General features: G+C 33.7%; 1 protein-coding gene across 1 annotated transcript; it reads right to left on the bottom strand.

The window, feature by feature from the left end:
- Nucleotides 1-12,764: 12,764 nt before the first annotated feature.
- LOC120092671 (uncharacterized) lies at nt 12,765-14,446 on the bottom strand. The gene is made up of 3 exons (XM_039050819.2): nt 14,154-14,446; nt 13,738-13,924; nt 12,765-13,632 (listed from the first exon to the last, which is right to left on the bottom strand). The coding sequence occupies exons 2-3, from the start codon at nt 13,894-13,896 to the stop codon at nt 13,318-13,320; spliced, it is 474 nt and encodes a 157-aa protein (XP_038906747.1). The 5' UTR covers nt 13,897-13,924; nt 14,154-14,446; the 3' UTR covers nt 12,765-13,317.
- Between the last annotated feature and the right edge of the window lie 11,116 nt (nt 14,447-25,562).

Here is a 25,562-nt window from a genome sequence, read left to right as displayed (position 1 = left end):
CAAAAAGGTATGAAGGATTCGGTGAGGATCAAATGGAGGCTGAAAATCGAGCAAAATCGAAATTTTGGAAGATTTCGGTGAAATAGAGACCTCGGTGAGGAAAATCAACGAGATTTTGGTAAGTAGAAGGGAGGAATCGATGGTCTCGACAAGGGAAATCGATTATAAGCGGCAGTGAGGAAGAAGAATGGGCGTTTCGGTGAGGAAGAAGAGGGTTCGGGCGAAGGTTTTAAGGCGTGGAAGTCGTGTACCCGATACATGACTTAGGATAATCGTGTACCGGTACACGATTCCGTCAGTCAAACATGCATGACTGCCACACCAGACTGGACATGCCAGGTGGTCAGGTACTCATGTACCCGGTACACGATTTAGGCCTTATCGTGTACCCGATACACGATTTAAACACCTATTTTTGGGAATACTTTCCCCCAACCCTATTTTTATCATTATTTATTAAAAAAATCATTATTTAAAAAAAAATCAAATATGTTAGAGGAATTCCTCTTTGTCCTTTCTCTGTTTCCTTTCTTGATTTGGAGTACATATATACCACACCCAAAATATAGAGTTTTCCATTATCAAATGCCAACTATATTTTCAATCAAAATTTTATTTTATAGTATATGGCTTTAAATGCCAACTAAATTTTTAGTTTACATTTGAGTTTAATATATGTGAGTTCAATTTTTAGTCTCGTCCATAGAAGCATCTATCTAATAAATAAACAAAACATGTCATTAAGATGTAATTAAGGTGTATTAGATCTTCTTAATTACATCTTAATTACATACTTTATTTTTTTTCTTTAAAAAAAATTAAGGTGTATTAGATCTCATTATATAACTATTTAATTTTTTTTAAAAAAAAATTATACTTGTTTTCTCACAACTTCATTATAAATGATCTTCATCTTGCTTAAGGTATCATTTGAATATTTAGCCAAATTCTGAAAAAAAAAAATTAAAAACAACTTTTTCTAATTTTCAATACTTAACCTAGATTATAGAAATATTAAAAGAAAGTGGAAAAAGAAAGACAATCGGTGAAAATATCAAAGTAGTATTGTAATCTTAAATTTTAAAAATAGAAAACAAAAATTGAATGGATTAGAAAAGTTTAACAAAAAGAATAAATATAAAAGTACAAGTAGTAAATAAATATTTACAAATTGAACACTAGAATAAAATAATGTTGTAAAATGTTCAGGGAGAAGATAAGAGCTAAAGCATTTAAAGCTAATAAACAAGTATTTGAATTCCTCTAAAACAACAAGTATTTGGAAATATGTACTAAAAAAGGAATTTGGGTATACATTTACTTTACTTCCTTTTTGGGAAGGAATATATAGTTACTTGGATGTTTGAAAAGGTAAGATGACATTGCATAATTTACCATATAAAAAAAAAATACTTACCCAATGCTTGAAGATATATATATATATATATATATATTTACCCAATGCTTTGGAAATGGAAGTTTTTTACTTGTTTGGTAATATATTTGTTCTTTTTTTTTTTTTTTTGAAAGAACTTGTCCAAAAAAAATTAAACATTGTACCAGCACATGAAGAATATATAAAAGTTGGCTCCAATTTATCACAAAAACATATATTTTTATAAATAAAAAAATAAAAGAGGCCAAAAAAGAAAAAAAAGAAGTAGAAAAAAGCTTATTCAAATTTTGTCCTTAAAAATTTAAAATAAGAAAAGAGAAAAAGCAAGAAAAGTGGTTCGAGGAGCGTCCACACACACAAGAAATTGAGCATAAAAGCATCATATGGATAACTCCAAACATAATTTGCTTTCGTCCATTACCTTTACTTTATCTTAATTTTTATAGTTTAAAAGAGAAAACTTTAATTTTTGTGGCATTTTGAGCTTCTCTTTAATTTTTTAATTGCTCCTTTAACAAACTTTGATTTTCATCCCATCTCTTTGTTCACAAAAACAGCTAGTTGTAGAAAATGGCTCATGGTAAAATTAGGTAAATATAAATCTCTAAATATTTTCATAATATTATATTGTTCAATTAGACAATAAAACTTTATGAATTTATTTTCGATTTTGACGGCAAGATCTCATATCATTTGCAAATAGGGGTGTTCATAGGTTGGGTTGAGTTGAGTTGAAAGGCTTTTTAGACTCAACCCAATTATTCGAGTGGTAAATTTTTTCAACATAAATAACCCTTATTAAAAAATGAACCCAGCCCAACCCAACGATGAAATATTTGGGTTGGGTTGGTTCGGTTTAATCTGATCATTTATTTAAAATTTTATTATAAAAAGAAATAAAATGTAAATATGTAAAAATCTAATTTAATTAGTTTCATATATTGAATTAATATTAACAACTCAATTTCAATTTATATAATGAAAATTTTCTTTCTAAAGTGTAGATAAACTACTTTTAAGAGTTGTTGAAGAATAAATTATTAAAAAAATATTGGAATTAAATAAAGTTAAAATCAATATATGTATAAATAATTGTATTATAAGTAATAAAAAATATATTTTAAAGTTAATAATAAATTCGGGTTGGTTCGGGTTGGTTTGAGTTATATTAAGTGAATCCATGAACCAATCTAACCCTAAAATTTTCATTTATTTGAACCCAACCTAACCTAAATGAGTTGATAACCCAACCCAAATTACACGAGTTGGGTTAAGTTGATCGATTTTTTCGGATCATCGAGTTTTTTAAACACCTCTATTTGGAAAGTCTTATATTATATAACCAACCAACATGGAATTTTGATTTCACTCCTAATAATATATAATGGAAAATTTAAATTAAATATTAATTAACATAAGTGTTTTTTTTTTACTTTTTGAGAAAGATGATTAACATAAGTTTCTGATTTGATATTTATTGGATATCATATAGATGGATTATTTAATGTCCAATAAAATGGACCACACAGTTTTAAATCATTGAAAAGAAGTTAGCTATCTAATTAGAGAATCATTATTCATTTCAAATTTCTTTACCATATAACATTTTGTTAGTATGGATATTTTAACTATTATTTACTAGAATAATAATAATAATAAATAATTCATGTGTAAGAGTAGGAGAAGATAACTTGCCACCTACAATAACCAACCTAATGTAGGTTGGATCCCTTTCTCTGTTCTCACCCATATCGAGTTTGGAAGCCTCATTGGAGTATTTTACTTCTCATGGATGCAAATCAAAATTAATGTCACACCAAGGGAAAAATTTTGAACTTGATGCACCTAAACACCAAACCATTTTGATCGAGTTAAGCCTAGGAAATTGCTTGTAGTTTGTCCACGGTTTGACTCTGAATCGAAGTCGTTAATTCGACTTCAAACGGAAACAAAAATATTTATAAATCACTAAAATCTACACCTTATACTAATAAGTAGTATAAGCAGCATGTATTGGGTCGATCCACAGGAAGACTAATGTTTAATCTTTTCTTAAGCTAAATTCAACTATAAAAGCGATAAAAACGCAGGTGTTTTGGGTTTTGATAAAACGAGAAACATGCTTGAAATTGAAAGATAGAGAATAAATGTAAACAAAGATTGGCAATCTAGTTTCTAGAACAAGTTAGACATTCAATACAATTTCTATCATTGATTCCCATAAATTAATTATACAATCGAATTATGCACAAGTACTCACTTGACTTGATTAAGCTAGTATCTACAATGGCAGACAACTAGCAAAAATCTAATCAAGAAAGCGTCCTAAGCATTGATTAAAATTGGAAAGACCTAACCCTAATCAAACTATATGTTTCTAATCCTATTTGGTTCGATAGCGGCCATATAGAATTAAAAATGTATGTATTATGTCTAAGGATTCAATTATGTTAATTAATTGTCAAGATAGTCATGTTCAATTAATCGAAATTATCTCTAAATCTAGCAAATGTATTTTAGGAATCGCCATCAAATACACAATTAACTATTGTCACTTAGAAGATCTTAGCTAGACATTTTTGTACAAGAATACATTTAAATCAACATATTCATGCAAGATCGAGAGTCTTAGCATTACACGCTCATGAGATAAAGATCCATAAACATGCTTTTAGAAGTTCGAATTGATTAAAAAAAGTATAGATTCAGATTACAATTAGTTAAAGAAGAGCAAAAATCTCAAGAAATATACAAAGAATTCTTGTACTAGAAACAAGATTGAAGGTTTACCTCATAAATCCATAGACAAATCCATGAAGAAGATCTAATCATTTGCTTACAATCCGAAATAAAATGAAAAATCTAACCTAACTGACACAGAATTAGTCTAAATTTCTTGCAATGACTCCAAAATACTCCTGGGACTATTTTACCTATAATATTGACATTTGAAGCAAACAAATAACATAAAATCGAGGGATTTAACATTAAGAACAACTCTTTTCAAGACTTGTCAAAATACCACCAACTTAGCTCTTGGTTGTCCCAAGCAAGTTAAAACTAGAAATATACATTCAATCAAGCAAAATATTAATCACTTACTTGTTCATTTAAATTGTTTATATGCTCACTTGACCTACACAAAAATTTGATTTTCATCTCCTTTCTCAACAATCTAAGAAGTAATAATACAAGCAAACATTTAAAAATTTACTAACAAAGAATTGAAACTTATTTTTGAAAAGAGAACTCCTTTTCTAGAAAAATCATAAAAGAAAGGAGCACAAAGTTTTAGTTTCTTTAAGAGCCAAAACCTAGTGGATAGGTGATATCTAACTTTCAATTCCTCTTCGCCCTACACTGACCCCGTTATCGGTCTAAGATATACCTAACTTGTAAAAAAGAGAAGAAATTCTAAGACAAGGGTGCCTTTATACTCATGCACACAAATATTAATTGGCATTTCTTTTACCTAGAGGGATAGCTTTCACATTCCGACCGTCGGGAACCTATCACTGTTTTTTCATGGGCCTTGACTAGACACGATGAAGGTAGCTCTTTTCACCTCTATCCATGCACACACACATTAGTGAAAATTATGTTAAGAAGTCATGTTATTTTGCAAGCTTGCTTCTTTTTTTTTTTTGGTTAACACTAGACCCTTTTTGTTCCCCTTTGTCTAGACATACTTCTAAAACAAGTTGGTTGTTCTCAAGACCAAAAGTTGTTCTATCGAGGTGACAAAGAAAATCAAGTAGAGATTACATTTCTAAAAGTTTAAGATTCTAAATAAACATAAAAACAAAGCATTCGATTTTTTTATGGAATTAAAAAGAAAATAATTTTTCTTTTGAAAAATGGTTTCAAAATTTTGTTTAAAAATTTTAGAATGTCTAAAATTTTTCTTGTATCTTTACTAAAAAAGTGACATCAAAATGTCATCAATAAGAATCAAATATGTTGATCATAAAACAAAATGAATGACGATTCTTTTATGTAACTTCATACATTCATGAATATAAAGCAAAATTATTAAAGAGTCATTTAAAAAAATTCAAGAAATTATGGGATATTAAGAAATCAAAAGTTACAAAGAGGTCAAAGATTTATAATCTCAGACAATCATAGTGATGCCATCAAAATGTATCTGAGCCATCAAGATATCAAGATATATCAAATCAAAATCATAGAATCTAAATAACCCGAGCTCAGATGCTCAAGGGTTCCAAACATGCATAGATATCATAGAGCAAACAAATAATATAAAATCAAGAGATTTAACATTAAGAACATAGCTCTTTTCAAGACCTATCATCCATTCATCCCAAGAATCAAAATTAAGTCATTTGACAACAATCCATGTTCCAACAATGTGATCAAACATTGCTATAGTCCATGTCCTCCATACCTCAGCCCTAAACACAACCAAAATATATAGGTTTAGGGGTGAGCATGGTGTTGGGGTTGATGTCCTAAATCTCGTAGGGTCTTGTAGTTTGTAAACACTTGTATGAACAAACATTTTGTGATTTATAATATATGATATATTATTCACTTCAGTCTATGAAATATTTGATATTTTAGTTGCATTAACCACAAACCAATAAACCAAGATCCATAGTTATCGTTGTAACTTAAACATGTATGTGGAGACATACAAGTGGATCGTGTTTTAAGTGATAACCTAAATGGTCTATAGTATATGGAAAAGGAGGGATACCTTATCCTGGTGACACAACGAGTGTGGCCTGCTTTGTAGGTGTTACAAATGTTTTAAAGTGCTACAAATGATCTGATCCTGATCATTCATGTATTAGACATGCGAGCAAGGATAATCTATACAAAGGAGTTTGTATAAGACCAGACCACGAAATATTTGTTGGATCGACACCAGCACGCAGCAGAAGAAATCAAGATCCATAAGTATTCTAATTCATTAATTTTGGTTGAAAAGAAACATGCTAAAAATAGAGTTTAATGGGTTCCATGAACATACCTTGGCATAACTAACAAAATCTGCATTTCCAGCTGCAAAATCCTCCGAATCCTTGTGTAAACCACCACAAGATCTTCCTTACTATCCGCTTGGTGCTCTAGATTGAGTTATGAGACTCAAAATAAGCTGGAATCAAAGGGAATATGGAGAAAACTCACTGAACAGAACTCATTGAAGAACACATTCTTCATCCGAATTTTTCAGCAAAAATTCAGTCAGTTCTCATGTCTTTCTTCACTCCAATCTCTTTAATATATTGCAGACTATCATGCAAAGAGATGTGCTGCATGGGATGCAGCTCATGCTTGGAGTAAGAAAGGAAAAGGTGGGTTCCAAGTAAGCTAGTTTTAGATGAAAAACCCATTTTTTCAAATTTGTGTAATTTTTTCATTTTTCAAAAATCCAAAATTGATTTTAAAATAATATTTTATTTCTAAAATAAAAATTTATTAATTTTACAAATTAATTTCAAAAAATAATTTTCTAATAAAATTAATAAATAATTATTTAAACAATTTAAATAATTCTAATTAATTTAATATCTAATATTAAATTAATTTTTTACACAAATTCATCTTCATATATTTAAATCATATTTAAATATATTTTCTCAAATTTCGTTTGATTCTAATTTGAACATTTCAAATAAACTTATCACGCTACTCTAAAGCTATCCATTTCCGAGCTAGTAGGGGGACCTCATGGACCTACAGATCATGGGCTCCAACTATCCGAGATTAATTGGCTAAACTCATTAGACTGATCTAACCCTCATTAGTTAACTAATGGGTCACTCCACTAAAACCCATAGTTGAATTCTCCTCACTGTAGATATATTATTTCCACTCGATATAACCATGATTAGTAAGTTAACCCTTCACAGGTTGTTCGCAATAACAGCTGGGTCAAATCTCTGTTTTACCCCCCGAAATTACCTCTTGTTTCTTAAGTCCCCACAGATCCCCTAATGAAGAATTTTTTTTGTGATCCAATCATAAAACTGAGACCCATGAGAGGGCAGGATTCCTTGTTCAAGCCCCAAAATTAGCACTTAAGGGAACAACCTCTCTACTGTCCCTAAAGCGGGTAGGAATGAATTTCCTCTTGCACCCTATATCACAGCTATCTATCTAGTCTTACCCCTGAAATGGTAGTCGTATTGGGCCGACGTTATTGAGCCAACCCTCACCTATGCAAATCTAAAGGCAATCCCGAATAAACAGGAGTTCATAGTTAGCTCAGGATTAAGGTCAAGTTACCTAGGTCATCGCTTTGAAATAGTCAGTCTTAAATAGTAAACAGCGTTATAAAGTAAGAGTGACTCATTCATGGTCCGATCTTGTACAAACTCTTTTGCACAAGGACACCCCCACTTCTTATATCCAACATGAACGAATTAGGATCACTTCGTTTGTAGCACTTTACAACTCCTTGTAACAACTACAGAGCAGGTCGTATCCAATAGTGTTACCAGAATAAGGTACCCAATCTTATCCATGTACTATAGATCATTTTGACTATTTACTCGAACCTGGTCCACCTTTATATCATCACATAAAGTTCAAGTACTCATCCAATAGTCAAGGGACTTTTAGGTTTATTGGATTTCTATTCAAGCAATAGATCTATTCAATAACACCTTTATTGAATTATCAGAATAAGTTCCATTGTTTACATACCACGAGTTTTAAGATATAAAACCCAACAATGTTTAGTCTCGTTATATAACGCCGTTCATAATTGAGACTTTCATTTCACTTGGATGACCATAGGTAACATGACCTTAATCCTGAGTGAGTTGTGAACTCCTGCCTATGAAGGTGGTCTTTTGATTTGCATGGGTGAGAGTGGTCAGATTGTCGACTCAACAAGTCTACCATTTGAGGATTTGTCTGATTGAGGAGCTAGGAACTCAGCTACACAAGATGGAATTCACTCCTTCCCAGATGCAGGGGTAGGTAGATAAAGTGCTCCCTTAAGGGTTGATTCTAGGACTTGAACAATATGGCGCCACACCTTTTATTGGCCCGAGAAGGATTGAGTCATAGTAGGACTATGATCTATTGTTCATTAGAGGAATCAGTGGTCAATGGTACTTAAAAAGTGAGATGTAATTACAAGGACAAAACTGTAATTTAGCCTAGTTGTACTTACGAACGATTTGTGAAGGGTCATCGTACTGTTGATTGATTATATCCATGGACACATAAATATATCTGTAGTACGAAGAATGTAGTTGTCGGTCTTTAGTAGAGTGCCTGATAGTTAACGGATGGTGGATAATGTGATTAAAGAGTTAAGTCAGTTATTCATGTACCGTTGGAGCTTCAAGCTACAGGTCCATAAGGTCCCCTTGATAGCTCAATGGATTCAAGTTGAGAATCAATTTTTGGGTTAGTTTGAAATGTTCAAATTAACAAGAGGGAATTTGATTATATATGATGTAATTAAATCAACTAAATTATATATGATATAATTGATATGATGTATTTGATACATTATTATTTGATTGGAGGAACTAATATAAATATGATTTATATTAAATGTCATAAAAAGAGAAAAAGAACTATGGTTTATATATTGTAGATGATGCAATATTAAAACTATATGTTATAAATATAATATGATAAGTTAGTTATTGTATTTATTTATAATTTATTAATTATATGATAAATGATATTTCCTTTTCTCAATAACCAACCTTAGTATGTGGTTATACACGGTTTTATAGAAATTGTGGGTTAAAATGAAAAATAGCTTTTCTAATCAAACCACGCAACAAGTTATCAGACTACTAATCAAGAGACCATACGATAGTATTGTTGGGATTTGTATCCTAATTCTCCCGGAGTCTCGTTGTTTTGTAAAGATACATATTGTTCAATGAATAAAATAAATGTTATTTAATTCTAACATTTACTCATATCCAATAAACAAAGCTCCTTACTTATCTTATGTGAACTTAAGCATGTATATATGATATACTAGTGGATCATGTCTTACATGATAACTTAAATTGGTCTATAGTATAAGGATTAAGGTGGGATACCTGATCCTTGTAACACTACGGATATGACCCGCTTTGTAGAGGTTTGCAAGTGTTGTAAACTACTACAGATGGTAGATCCTGACCATTCATGTGGAGACGTGGAGCGGGGGTGTCCTATACAAAGAGTTTGTATAAGACCTGGACCACGAGATGACTAGACTCTGTATATAACGCCGTCGATACTAGAGACTTGCATCTCACCTAAACGGCCATAAGTGACACGACCTCAGTCCTGAGTGTTTTGTGAACTCCTGCCTTTGAGGGCGATCCTTTGATTAGTATGGGTGAGAGTGGCCATATTGCCAACTCAACATGCCTACCTTTTCGAGGACTTGTCTGATCTGGGAGCTGGAAACTCAATCCACAATATGGAATTCACTCTTTTCCCGAAGTAGGGATAAGTAGAGAGATTGCTCCCTTAAGGGCTAATTTCGAGGCTTGAACATAGTGGCCACAGCTTCTCTTTGGAAGAGAAGACTTAGTCATATTAGGACTATGATTTATGTTCATTAGAGGGATCAGTGGTACTTAAGGAGACAGATGTAACTACAAGGGTATAACGATTATTGGCCCATCTGTACTAACGAGCGATCTGTGAAGGGTTGTCGCACTGCTCATTAGTTAAGATGGACACATAATATATCTGTAATGAGAAGAGTTCAACTGTCGGTCTTTAGTGGAGTGCCTAGAAGTTAACGGATGGTGGATCTCGTGACTAAAGAGTTTAGTTAGTTATTCACGTACCGTTGGAATTTCAGATCTACAGGTCCATGAGGTCCCCTTGGTAGCTTGGATTCATGTTGAAGGATCGGTTCTTGGTGTTGATTTGGAATGTTCAAATTGACAAGAGGTATTTTGATTATATGTGATATAATCGGTATGATGTATGAGATACATCTAGTGGAGGATTGATGTAAATGAGATTTACATTAAGTAACATGGAATAGAAAAAGAATTATGGTTTATATGTTTCATGAGATGAAATATTAAAACTATAGGTTATAAATATAGTATGATAAGTTTGGTTATCATTTATATTTATAATAATATTAATTATTAGATAATTAATACTTTTTCTTTTAAATAACTAGGGGGGGGGGGGGTTTACAAAAGTTTGAAAAGAATTTGAGTTTTCTCTCCAGCGAAAAGAAACTCACGGAAGTCGTCAAGTAAATACAGATTTACTAAACGACGGCTGGGCGAGCTAAACGGTTGTGCAGTGTTTGTTAAACGATCGCATAGCTTTGCTAGACGATCGCTGGCCCTAGGTAAACGATCGTGTAGAATTGACTGAGCTAAAAGATAGAGTTAAACGATCACATAGCTTTTGCTAGACGATCGCATAGCTTTGTCTAAACGATTGGGCATCGACCTTATTGGTGGAGTCAGACTCAACTCGACACCGTTGAGGTTTTCCGGAGGTCGTTTGTGGTGCTGCGGAGGCCATTCGTTGTTGCGGAGGAGTTCATGAACGAGGAGATCGTTGAGGACGAGTACGAAGAGTTCATGCGGTGTTGTGGTCGTGTAGATTGAACGCTTGTGGAGTCGCGCATCGGAGCATGGAGACGCATCCTCTTATGTGCATAGAGTTTTCTTTATGCATTTGTTGTATCATGCTGTAATTTCTCTGTAAATTGTATAACCACTTGTATTGAAGTCGACTGTAAATGTATTGTTGATTCATGATTGTAATTTGGAATAATCTTGCTTCTGCTGCTCACGAAAATCTCGAGTGTCGATTTCCTTCAAGTATCGAGTATACTAGACGATAGCTTGAGAGTATCTAAACGATCGAGTATCAAGTCTATATGATAGACTTCTTCTTCTATACGATAGTTCATTGCTTACTCGATCGTCTACTTCCTCCTTCCCTCTATCCAAAATAAGTCAGAGCCCACAACTCTTGAATTCTCACACTAAGAATACCAAGGTAATCTTGTGGTAGTGTCCGAATCTATTTGAGGATCGAGTTGATACTCATTGCTAGTGTTTGAGGGAGATTGAGTTCGAGTTGGTCGTTGCGTTCGAGTTTGATTGAGGGACACACTTGAAAAAACGTTCTTCAAAGGTATTGTTTCTCTCATTCTTTGTATTTAATTCAAAAAGCATGTTGTAATTTACGATTAATGCATAATATGTTTAGTATGATTGTAAATGTTTGAGTTCTTTCACAATGGATTTTGGAACAATCCGCTTCCGCTCATAGGTCCTCTATAATTAGAGTTCCTTCACATGGATAGCCGAAAAACCGAGCCAAACGATCGAAACCAGCCAAACTGAAGGTTGGAGTTCGATTTTTTTCCAAAAACTGATCGAGGTCGGTTTTAAAAAATTCCAGTAAAAAATCGAACTGAACCGACCGAAATTTCACTCCGAACCATGCAATTTAGACCAAACCACCCATTTATTATTTCATTATTAGTATACTTTTAATTTTATTATAAATAATAAAATAAAATATCCTAAAGTGATATTTTTCACTCTTCTTTTTAAATCCTAATTTTGTATTGGAATTTTATATTAGTATTAATTATAAATTATGTTGGAATTTTGTAATTTGCATGGCTATTTTAGTTTAGGTATTATTTTAATAGATATTTTTTTAAGTAAACTAATTAGAAAGAAAAATTAAGAGTGTAATGAAAAAAAAAAGTGGTTTAAACCAAAACTGACCAACTCGACCCCAAATCGACTGATCGGTTTAAGCAAAAAAATTTTGATGAGCAGTTTTGACTTTTATAAACCGAAGAGGACGGTTTCGGTGGCGGTTTTCATAGAAAACCGACCCTGCCCAACCGATGCTCACTCCTATATAGGTTGGCCTAAGTTTGGTTTATTCTGGTCATTATGATGATTGATAATTCTTTTGCAAACAATTGATTTATGTAATTTACCTTCTTTATAAGTCAAAGTATCTGTGTTTTTTGTTCATATTTCACTCCTCTTTTAAATCAATGTTTTCAACTACTAAGAGAAGAAAGATGCACCAACAAAGAATTAATGCTACCATCCTTAATTGACTAAAAAATTTAAATTATCCATCGAAGAAATATTGCAAGTCCAAAATTAAATTTCGAACATCTATAAATTATTGTATTTAGAAAAGCATATTAATTGATGACTTTAGTTGACGAAAATTGAAAGTCGCACTTAATTTTTCCAACTATTTGCTAAAAAATACATGATAATAAAGTAAAGCATACAACATATAATTTACTCATATATTGTATTTCTATTTTGTTTGACCAAATGAGTTGTGTTAACCATAAATGAAAGCATAATAAAGAAAATAGCTCAGAAGAGAGAAGGAAAAGTCTATAAGATAAAATAAAGATTTACTTGATTGATATTGAATTTCTGCAGCTTCAATTTGTACATGTTTTCTCATTCTCAAGCTGCAACAAAAAGTTTGCCCTTAAACTACACAAAGAAACAATTTGGACACTCCTAAAGAAAAAAAGACAGTTACATATATTACAAAATAGAGAAGAGAAAGAGAGAGGGCAAATTAATTCTCTCAATTCACAAAAACCTATGAATAATCAATCTCTCCCTCCCTCTGCCTTTTTATTCTTCATTTGGTCAAACATGGACTCTCAACCCTCAAACTCAACTAAATAGAGAAAGAAACCTAACAAGGCCCCTTTTTTCTTTAACCATAATATTTACTTGGATTTACTTTTCACATTATTTACAATAATGGTGTTTTGGTCAAAAAGGTTCTCTTTTTTTTTTCTTTTTTTTTTTTCCAAAATTTTCACTTTAAATATTTAATTTGAATTTGTGGGGAAAAAAAAATTAAAATCCATGTGTTTTGTTTTCTTCATCATCATCATTGCTCAATCAGCTCGGCTCAGCTCGGCTTGAATCGAGTTTCTAAGCCAGAGCAGGGACGCTGCGGTTTCGCCTCTCCCTGTCTAGGCGGCAATCAAACCCCTCGATCCTCACCGCCGGGTTGTTACCAAAATTTATCCGAACACATCCACCTTTCCGACCGGCCGAGGGCGGTGGAGACGACGGAGGAGAAGCCGCCGGTGAGAAAAGGGGGAGCAGCTTTGGCTTCTCGTCCCCAAATCGAGCGTCTTGGATTAATGGGTTAGCTACTCTGCTCGGCGGCGACCCACAAAAATACGGCGGCGACGAGGCTAATTGTGTACTACTACTGTTAAAATTCTCCAATCCACAACCACCCTGAAAAAAAAAAAACCACACACAAAATATTCATCTATCCTCTCATTTTTATTGAATGAAATCGTTTAATTCCATTTCCAATCATTAAAAGCAAAAATTATCTACCTTAAAGAAGAGGAGATCCAGAGCATCTGAATCAAAACGGTGTCTAAATGGGTTGTCGTTGCCGGCATCATTCATAAGACCGAGACGACGGGGTTTTGGGCAAACCAGTCGCTCACGGCGGTCGGCGGCGGTCATCATCTCTTCACAAACCCAATTCATCTTCTTCTAATTTTAGTTTTCTGTTTGCCTGTACAGACAAGACAAACAAACCTTGTAAAGAAACAGGAAAGAAAAAGAAAACCCAATTCACAATAGATCTAGCAGAAGGATAAGGTAATAAAAAAGAAACTAAAATCCTTCCCCAAAAATTGGGTTTCTGTTCAACATCTAAGCTGAAAACAGAACCCTGTAAACATGTAGATCTGAAAATTGAAAGTTTGAACTGAAAGAAAAAAAAGAAAGAAAAGAGATTATACCTGAAGAAGAAGAGAGAAGATTGTGAGAGGAAGGAAGGTGGGAAAGGGGAGGAGCGTGAGTTATAAATTATAAGGAGAACATAAGAGAAGAGGCAAAGAGACAGGGGAATCGGATTTGTTAATTGGAAAATAAAATGAGAAGGGAAGAGAGAGAGAAGGGGAAAAAAGGGTAATATCTATTGGGCAACAGCAAATCACAGCTAGAGAGATATAGAGAGAGAGATGGGGAGATTTCCTCTCTATTTCAATATTCATCCCTTTTTTTGTTTTATTTACAAGGAAATTGTTTTTACACAGGTAAGATTTTATTGCCTTCCTTTAAATTATTCTATTTTTTATTTCAAGCCCATCTTTTTCCCTATTTTCAACTTTTTTTTTCACTCAATAATCTTCATTCCTAATTTATGCTAATGTTTTTTTAACATTCATGCAAAATTTGAGTTAATCAATAAATTAATTTCCAAATCAATAAATTAATTTCCCCCCATTTAGAAAATTACTTTTTTAAAGTCTATGAATTTTCATGTCCATTCTTGTCCATGAAATTTAAAAAATGTGTACTTTCGCTCCATGTGAGGTTAATAATTATATATATATTTTTCAAAAAAATTATATTGTTGCTCTTAATCCATGTTACACCGTCACCAACATTAAAACTAACAAAAAATATATATATATTACATTATTGTACTAAACTTAATTATCGAATCTTTGAGACTACAAGTATATATATTTTAGGTTTATACACTACACTGGTTTTTATACTTTTAACTATTGTTCAATTTGATCAATATACTTTCAATTTTAGTTTATTTTGGTCACTCTATTTAAAAAAATTTTATTTTGGTCATTATACTTTTAACTTTGGTTTATTTTGGACATACTTTAAAAAAGTGACCATTATGATAATTTAAAATGAAATAAAAATGAGAATGAAAAGACCGAAATGACCGCTTTTTTAAAGGTGCAATGACCAAAATAAACCAAAGTTTATATTGATCAAAATGAATAATTTTTAAATGAGGGACCAAAATAAATCAAAGTTGAAAGTATAGAGACCGAAATGAATATTTTGAAAGTATAGGAATCAAAATGAACCAAAATAAAAAATATATATATATAAGGACTAAAGTAGTATTTAAACCTATATTTTAAAACTTACCAAATGAACTTATTATTAAAAATTTATGGACTAAAAAACATTCTTTTTAAGTTCAATAAATGAATATGTGAGAATTTTAAGTTTTCACTTTTTAAGATGTATATAATATCTTGAACAATTACTGAGAGGGTTAGGAGTTGGGCTGCAAGATCTCTCTTTTGCGGGGTGCATGTAATTAGTCCGGTCAATGTTGCAGAGTTTCTAGGTTTACTAGTCTAGCATTTTTGTATTGCCTATTTCTGTTGGCCAGGAGGTGGATCGTATCTTACGGGCGTACTTATGGCGTGGGTGGGATGATGGTAGAGGGGGTGTGCATGTTGCTTTGGATGAGGTCTGTTTGCCAAAATCTGAAGAGGATTTGGGTATTCACCACACATCTTCCTGGAATGTGGCAGATATCATGAAATTGTTATGGTTATTGCTGGTGTGGTCTGGGTCCTTGTGGCTTGATTGGATGGAGGCGTATGTGCTTCGAGGGTGATCTTTATGGGCAATTCGCTCAAAGGTGGGGCGGTCATGGTGTCTAAGGGTAATATTACGTTGTTGGGATAGGCTTAAGCCGCTGGTCAGGATGCAGGTTGGTAATGAGGAGATGTTTTGCTTGGTGTGATCCGTGGTTGCCTATAGCGTCTATCCTGGAGAATTATGGAGAGGGGATGGTCTATGATGCTACGAGCTGTCGTGAGACTAGACTCTTAGATTTCTTATCCGATGATGAATGTTGGCATTGACCTTTGTTATCTTGGAAATTGTGTGATTTGTGGGGTTTGTTTAGGATGTGGTTCTGAGGGTAGGTGTGGTGGATAGTTGGGTTTGGGTTCCGAGTGGTAATGATCGTTTCACTATTGCTAGTGTGTGGAAGAGTTTGCATCCTAGGCATCCTAGGGTGGCTTAGGCTTATCTGCTTTAGTCTGAGGGTAATATCCTAAGGCATTTATTTTGTTCCTGGTTGGTGGTGAAGAAGAGGTTGGGCACTTAGGATTGGTTGAGGAGATAGAATCAGTCGGTGGATATTGTTTGTCTACTTTGTTTGGGTGAGGTTGAGTCCAGGAATCATCTGTTCTTTGACTATGTGTTTGGGCGTAAAATTTGGGAAGATTTGGTACGCTTGTTAGGTTTGTCTTATCGTGTTGCTGGGTGGGATGTGGAGTTGAGTTGAGTGTGTCGGGTGGGGTCTGGTAAGGGTGGGATGAGTAAGTTATTTAGAGTATTCTGGTGTGTGTCGATTTACTATATTTGGCAGGAGAGCAATCGTTGGTTACACAGCGATTAGTCGAGATTGGCGTCTACTGTGTTTCAGCTTATTGTATCTATAGTTCATGTGTGTGCTGCTTCGTAGCAGATTGATCTTCATGGACTTATCTAAATTTTTTGATTTCTTCGTTCTTTGTTTGGATACTTTAATCCTGTTTGTCCAGTTTCTCAGGTCCCCAAATTGTTGGGTGTTTTGTCTTTGTTTGGATACTTTAATCCTGTTTGTCCAGTATATATATATATTGAACAATTAATGTTATTAATTTTCTTTCTTTTTTCTTTTTAAGTTCATATCTTGATCCTTAAACTATAATATAGGTTGCCAATAAATTCTCCTTTCTCTTTTATTCTTATATTTTCTCCATCATATGTAATCTTCTGAGTCATCCATTTTTATTTATTTTTTTTATTTTTTGAAAGATGGGTCTTCCATTTTCACCTATAACATTTACTGTTTTTAAGTTATCCTCATACCTTAGGTGGTTATTTTCAATTAAATTTTTTAAATATCTTTTTCATTGCTCCTCGGTTAGTTTGTATAACCTTAGTTTGAGGTTTTGTAAACTAAGGGAGAAATCTTTTAGTTTTGTATTTGTATGAAGCATTGAATTGTTTATTATTTTTTATGTAAAATTTGATACTTTGGATATTTAAGTAAGTACACATTTTGTATTTAATTTTTTATGCATACTTTTGTTAACATTTATTTAGTTATGTACACACTGTTTTTGACATTCTTGTCGAATATTATAAATGGTTGAAAATTATTAATTTGATAATCATGATGGTTATTTATTTGCACGTGTTATTGTTAGAGTTAACATACAATTAACGGAAGAAATCAAGATCATTAAACACTCTAATTCATCAATTTTAGCATCTAAGATGGCATGTTCATAAATAAGAAGAGGGTTTCAAAAAACAAACCTTTGAAGAACTTTCTTCAAATCCGAAGTCAGCTTCAATCTTCAATCCAAACATGTTGTAGACCATCACTTGATCTTCCATACTATTCTCTTGAACCTTAGATTGATTTGTAGGAATCAAAATGAGCTGAAAAAGAGGCCAGTTGTGGTAAGGAAAGGTGGTTGTTCTTCAAGTTTAAAGAACCTTCTTCAACTATGAAAAACCAGGAAAATCAGCTTGCATGGCTATCCCATTTCAGCTGAATGAGCTGAATTTTATTCAGCCTGCAAAATGCACAACTAATTGACACCAAACAATATTAGTAGGAGGTGAAATTTTGGTGGATTATGAGTGTTGAAAGTAGGAAAAACCCACTCTAACACAATTTTTTGAAATTTTCCAATTTTACTTTATAAAACTAATTCAAAATTTGAAATCCAAATTTCAAATTTTAATTTTAATTTTAATTTATTTTGAAATCAAATTTCAAAATTTTGGAAAAAGTTTATAAAATTAATTTTAACCAAAATTAATTCCAATAATTAATTCTAATTAAGTAAACTATTTAATTGATTAATAAAAATAATAAAACACTAATTCTCAACACGAATCCCTATTCATGTTATTTTAATATTTAAATCATATTTAAATATTATCTGAATCTCCAATTTCATTTAATTCAATAATTAAACATGTAAGTATATTGTACATAATTACTGATTCCCTCAATTTGAATTTGAACATTTCAAATTCTCTCATCACGTTATTCTAAGGTTTAATCTGTTTGTGAGCTAGTAGGGGACCTACTAGACCTACAGATCATGGGCTTCAACGATATGAGATTAATTGGTTAAACTCTTTAAACCGAATTAATCAATATTCATTAACTACCGAGTCACTCCACTAATACTCAGTACTTGCATTCCCCTCACTGTAGGTATATTTTCGTCCACTTGATATAACCATAATCAGTAAGTTAACCCTTCACAGGTTGTTCGTAATAACGACTGGATCAAATGTTATTTTACCCTTAAGATTACATCTAGCTCCTTAAATCCCACTGATCCTCTAATGAACAACTGGTTTGTGATCCAATCACTAAACCGAATCCTCTGCGGACCAATGTTTAGTGTATTTAGTTGTTACCTTGAAAGGTCCCACCAGTTGAAGAGTGGATGACATGATGGTTTGTAATGTTAGACTAAGAGGAAAGAAAAGAATATTTTGTTAGTTTTTGAAAAAATATAGTGATCATTCACGTGCTTGAAATAAAGATTTTATTTTATGCTTTGTAAACTTATAATGTGTATGCACGAATGGGGGTAAAGGAGCTACCTTCCTGTGATTAGATAGGACACTAGGAATTGACTAGGTATGGTTCCCTACAATGAGTGTGTGAAAGCTAGTGCCCCTAAGTAAAATGATGTAAGTTTTAAAACCTGGGATTCTAATTATGCACCTCAATCGACATATTTGTAAGCCCTTTGTTCTTTTTCCTCTTGTTTATACTTGGGATTAACTTAAATAAATGAGTTTAGAATTTACTTAAATGAATCATTTTGATTATATGACCTAAGCATGTTTTTTTGCTAAGTGTTGAAGTTAGTAGTTGGAAATTATTTTACAAGTGCAAGTTCATTTTTATTTATTTAGTAACTTGATAACATTATTGAATGTTGGAGTAATTGAATATGAGTGGTAAGAAATGAAATTTTGTAGGAGAAAGAAAGTAGGCCAAGAGTGAGTGTAAGAAGTGTTTAGATTGGAAAATATTTTTGAATTAATTTTCTAAATTTATGAATCAATTTAACTTGATAAAGTTAATTAGGGATGAAAAGGATAAGGAAAAATGAGAAGAATCTACGTAGAAGGACAAGCAAGCAGTTGGTTAACTCAAAGTGATTGGATGAAGAAAAGGCAGTTTTTGGCAACATATGATGGTCATTTTTGGAAGGCTAGTTCTTCCAATTTACTTTGGTCATTGTCGTGATATTTTAACCAAATTAAAGCTGATTGAGTGTAGAATATACCCTAGGGCTTTCAGGGTAATTGGAGATCAGAAAGGTTGAGAAAACTTGAAGGAAATAGAGGTTGTCTGAAAATCGGGTGAATCTGAGCTTGCTGCTTTGAAGAAGTTTTCAAGACACTTAGAGGAGGATTTTGATGCCCAAAATTTCTGGTAATCTAAAGGTCCCTCTTGAATTTCATAAAATTTATTTGAACTTTATTTGATTGGAAATGGTGTTTCAAAGCTTTGAAAAATCATGTTGCAGCAGGAAATTCACTAGGCGAAGATAGCAACCACCCCTTAGGCACCCCTAGCCACGTATGCCTGATGCCATCCGCCCCAGCCAGCCGTGCATGTCTCCTGCCCACCAGCCCAGCATTGATTGCACCTCTGTCATGCCAGTGCCCCCTCCCCCAGCGCACCTCCCACGCCCACTCACATACGCCCATGCCTAGCTTTGCCACCCTATGGCCACTACTCTGCGCCCACACTCATTTTTGGTGCCTATATGCTTTTTTTTAGCATTTTGGGCGTTGGTGAGCATTTTTGAAGTCCAATTAGGATTTTCTTGATATTTTGACCCTCAAATGAATAATTTTGGATTTTAAAGTTATTTTTGGGCCATTTTGGATAATATGAGAAAAATTGACTTAAGGAGAAAAATGTGAGGGTTTAAGAGTTACATTGAGTTTAATTGGTCTCATGAATCACTAAGGGTTATTTAGGGTTAATTTGGCCTCTTGTGAATGTCTAGTAATCTTGGGATTTTGTTTCAGGTCAAATTGAGATCAGGAATGCTTATAAGCCAGGGAACTCGTGTCCGTGACTGTGTGTGGTTTATTTTCAACTGTTTTTTTTTTTTTTTATATAAACTATATGTTTGAACCGTGAGAGGTTTTATTTAAATATTTTGACATGAAAAGTATATAAGTACGATAGTATGCTATGATTTGTGAAATGTGATGACATGATCTGTTTTACTTAATTATTATTTCAAAAATGCTTGAAACTTGACTTTCGAATTCCCATTGATTTTATATGAGTTAAATTTATGAAAATGTAGTTTGTTACATATTGTCATTTGTATGAATTTGTAAGAAAATCTCTAGATGGTGGATTTACGGATGTTGAATGGTTTGTGAAAGTGGTTTCAAACTACTAGTTCTTGTAACCGAGAGGTGGTTATTTTCTCATGCTACTTGAATGTGTTTTAGTAGTGCCGCTCAGGTGATCAGGAGGCTACCGATGTCAGATGTGGCCAGAGTATACTGGGGAGTCCAGAGGAACCTACCACTGTAGCGCGACCTAGGCTATCAGAGGCTACGGGGGTCAGATGTGGTCAGAGTATATCAAAAAGTCCAGAGTAATCTGGGCCTATGGTATATATCTATGTTTAGCCTTGGAGGCAGCTCTACATGCACGTATGACCTTATTATGTGGTTTACACCGGGGGGAGTATTCTTTATCCAGAGTAACCTGCCGTTGTAAACAAGTATTTGGGTACAAAGTTGGTGTGGTTTTCTAATAACTTCTGATTGCTTTATACTGTGCTTTCTATGAGATATGATCATGCCATTGTTTTACTAGCACGTGTTTGAGATGTTACTGAATCTTTTATACTTTGCTAATGATTGCTAGTGATTTTCAAGATTTATGATCAAGAAGTGAATTATACCTAAAATAAGCCAAAAAGAACTAAATTAGGCTTAAAGGAGTCGAAATCGAGCAATGGACCAAAGGGAGTGAAAACGATAGAGGAAAAATACTAAGAAACCAAAGGGCCAGGGAGCATTACAACGCTAGATGATGCTATGACATAAAGTGATTATAAATGCCAGAAGGCAAGAGTTACACTTAAAGAGGCAGTGTCGTAACACTTCTGTGAGCGTTGAAACGCTATGACAAAACCATACCAATGTCACAAAGTTGTATCGAAGTGTCTTATCCTCTAATTATTGTTTACATCTCTAAACACTGAAGAGATGATTCTAGCCTAATTGGAAGACATTCAAACCTAATTTTGAGACCGAAAAGATTGAGTTCTTACCCAAGAGTACATAATGAAGACCGATTCTGGAGATCATTTAACTTTTTGACGTGCTAACGAAGAGAAGAGATTGCAATTTCTACCAAAGGAGAAGCATTTTGGATGGGGTTTTCTCTGATTCTTTGCTTTTCTTTATTCGAATGCTATCAATTTTGTATACGAATATAAATTTGTACGCATACACTAAGGGGGGAAGAATGTAACAACCCAAATTTGTATGCATACACTACAGGAAATTAAATGTCAAATGTTAAGCAAGATGAAATTTATTTAAAGGGGTGGTAAATGTAATACCCTAACCCTAATTTAGAAAGTAGGAAAACAAATAAAATATATAATTAAGAATGAAAAATATATAAATTTAATAGGAAAATTGGGTGAAAATTTAGAATTGGAAAAAATAGGAAATTTATTAATTATCCAAAAATAATGAATAAGGAGGCAGAATCAGGGAGGATTAATTAGAAGTTGGACGCTAGCTAATTTAGGAGACAACGGGCAGTAGATAACTTTTTGTTTGAGCAATGCTCATTGGAAGAATTGGAGGTGAATTAATTGCCCATATACTCTTAAAATTTGAAAGAGTTAAAAGAGGAAATGGAATCCATAAGTAGTGAAGGCAACCACGCATGAAAACTAGCGAGATTGGAGAGAAAATTGGAGAGAACGAGAGTGGAGAGAGCGAGATTGGAGAGAAAATTGGAGAGAGCGAGATTCTCAACAAGACAGTGGGAGAGAGCGGGAGCAAGAGCGAGAGCGGGAGCGAGAGCGAGAGTGAGAGCAAGACCAGCGAAAGCGAGAGCGAGAGTCACAAGAGCCAAACCAGCGAGAAAACTGGAGAGAGCGAGATTTGGACAGAAGCATGGATTATGCGTTGAATTTGGCCACGATCTTATAGATTATACATGGAGACCCTAAAATTGAATACAAACAAAGGTTGAAGACGTAAGGGCAAACGTTATCCAAAATTATGTGTCTTATTAAGAGAAATTCTTAAACCTAAGTAAATTTAAAGAAGACATTTGTAGGATGAGTTGTCACACTGAGAAGAGCTGAAAACCACTATAAATAGGACCCTTTGCCTGAAGATTTAACCCATTCTCAAACAAATCTCAGTAACAAAGAATCGTATGAAAGAGTAAGTGTGAGTGAGGAAGTTCTGTGAGGTTAGAAGAGATAAAGCTCGGGTGAGGTGCTGCCCAAATTTCCTTCTAGTTTAAGAGGGAAAGCTCTACTGATCAAACCATAAGGAATAATAAGGAATAACTAGGATCGCAGTCAAGGTAAGTAGTTATCTCACCAGTGTTTCATGGTAGTGTACCTTTAATATGTTGCATAATTATGTTATTTTTATGTTGCATTACATGTTTAAAATACGTTTATCAACAAGGGACCCCATGCATTATGTTTGTTCATAAGATTAAATTTTAATTAGATAAATGTTATGCTTCTAGGGCTAGCAGGGCATGTATGGTTGCACCTCTCTAGACCCAATTCTATGTCAAGATTATTCTAGGGCTAGCAGGGCATGTATGGTTGCACCCATCTAGACCCAATTCTATGTCAAGATTATGCTAGGGACTAATAGGGTATGTATGGTTGCACCCCTCTAGTCCAATCTTACGTTTATGTTAATAGTTGATGTTGGATGAAACTTTAGCCCTACTGACTGCATAACCCGCTAATCATTAGATGGGCTAGTTTCTGCCTAAGTCCTCATCTTCCTATCAGGGTGGAGAAATTTACGTTAGTGGTGTTGGATGCGACTCTGACCCTACTGACTGCATGACCCGCTAATCATCAGATGGGTTAGTTTCCGCCTAAGTTCTCATCTTCCTATCAGGGCAGAGAAATTTATGTTTGAAGCATAACCGACTACCACATGTTATATGTTTTCGGTCCCAATCATATGTTTTCAAGACATGTTACATGTGATTGTGCATTTGGCCACTACCTTATGTGAGAACTACTTACTGGGTATATTATATACTCATCCTATTTTTACAGACTTTATAGGTAAGGACACAACGTAGGTGGCAGAACTGGACGTCGCTCAAATAGCCAACCATCAAACTCACCATTATAGGCATATGCATTTTTGTATCACTACACTAGTGTTTTATGGATCCTGGCGTTTTGTAAAATAAACTTTTTTATAGTTTTCTACCTAATTAATAAAATCTTAGATATGTTCTTTTGAGATTTTTGTCCAAAAATCATCTCATAATAGAAAAGTCTAAGCATGCATGTCGTAGCGGTCGGACCATAGTATGTAAGGATCCGGTCGTTATAGTTAGATTGAATGTTCAATTTGGTAGATTGTATGTTTAATCAGACTTGGAACATTAAATTACTATTAACCTATAACGTGCGTAGTTAGAAGAGTAGTAAAAGTTGATGATGACAATGTTTAATGCCATGGGTTTTAATTTGATATCACGATGCTAGTTATCATTTCATTGCATGAGAAAGAATTGTTTTCGTAAGACAATGATTAAGAATTTAGTTTCTAGACTTAGATAACAGTATTGTGTTAGGGATCGAGAATTGATGTCATAATTCGACTCTAAACCGAAGCAAAAGAAATTTGTAAATACCGAACTACTCCTATCACTACTAAAACGTAGCAACAGTAAGTCCAAGGTGATCTGCAGAGAAGCGCGATTGGTTTCGTTAAGTTAATTTTCTAACTAGAGCGATAAATGGGGAGTTTTGATGTGGAAGAGAAACATGCATGAAATTAAAATAAAGTGCAGTGGATATATGAAATGGTAATGGATTCATTTAATTCTCGGATTAAATGGTCATTTAATGTAAATTAAATCATTATTTTCAGCCAACATATCATAAATTTGAATTATGCATACATAGCTACCCAATCGATGCGAATTAACTAATCTCTATTAGCCCGAAAATCAATTAATCTGAACCGATCGAGCGATTAATTCGTAATTAAGGCTGGAAAGCCGTGCTAACTAACCTATATGCTCCTAGATGCAATTGGGTCCTCAACAGCCAAAAATAACTAGAAACGCGTGCATTAAGATTCAGGATTCAATTATGTTGATTAAGTGTCAGGAAAACCATGTTCAAATAATCAATTTATTCCTTAAATCCAGAATAAATATGCTATGTAAAGATTCATGGACAGCCTAAAAACCTAAGCATATTTATCTAATCTGTGCTACAAGGGTAAATTCAAAGCATGGACGATTACAAGGATATTTGCGAGCTTGAATTTAACTAGCAAAGACATGTGTTTATGATAGGGGCGTCAATCCAACAAATAAAAGCAAGTCTAAATTAAACAAGCTTCAAGAAAACATAATTCTAAATTAAAGCACAAAGATTGAATAGAAAACTCATCAAAATATAAAGAACGTTCGATCTAAGAACTAAACGAAAGATTACCTCATCGATTCATAGACAAACCAATGGGATACAATTCAATACAAATTCATAATCTGAAAATAAAATAATAACCTAAGGATACTAAAAATTGAAGGGAATAGAAGAAAAAGGAAGTTTGACTTCAGCTTCCATGTGTTCAGCTCCAAATTTTGGCATTCACCTCCAAAATTCAGCATATCTTGACCTAGGGCCAAGGAAAGGTATTAATAGGATTCATCGTAGCATTGCAACGCTTGGAGTAGCGTTGCAATGCTGATGCAGCGAGATGGAAGCATCAGACAAGGAGTCCAAGGCTTGGTTGTGTGCGCGCTGGGCTCCATGTCCGTCATTCTTCGCAGCGTTGCAACACTGATGCTTCTATCTTCAAGCATTGGAGTGAAGTGTCAGGATGCATTAGGACGCTGACGGTGATGCAACTTGAAGCGTCGCAACGCTTGGAGTAGCGTTGCAATGTTGCGTCCACTGCCAGATACTCGCTACTCGATGCTCGACAGCTTGATACTCGATCCTTGTTCACTCGATAGTGTTTTCTTGATTACTCGACAATGTCTTACTCGATGGTACTCAATGATGCTTGATGGCTACCTCATACTTGATGGAACTCAATGGCATTTTGGTCTT

This window comes from Benincasa hispida, chromosome 12, assembly GCF_027475165.1.
Source record: "Benincasa hispida cultivar pf3 chromosome 12, pf3_genome.v1.1, whole genome shotgun sequence".
In the NCBI taxonomy this organism is placed as follows: domain Eukaryota; kingdom Viridiplantae; phylum Streptophyta; class Magnoliopsida; order Cucurbitales; family Cucurbitaceae; genus Benincasa; species Benincasa hispida.
This window is presented reverse-complemented; position numbering and strand designations above follow the sequence as displayed.

Excerpts from the sequence above, each read along its gene's own strand:
- LOC120092671 (XM_039050819.2), bottom strand. The coding sequence starts at position 13,896 with ATGAATTGGGTTTGTGAAGAGATGATGACCGCCGCCGACCGCCGTGAG. Across the intron at positions 13,633-13,737 it reads TGGATCTCCTCTTCTTTAAG|GGTGGTTGTGGATTGGAGAA; the intron begins GTAGATAATTTT and ends TTTTTTTTTCAG.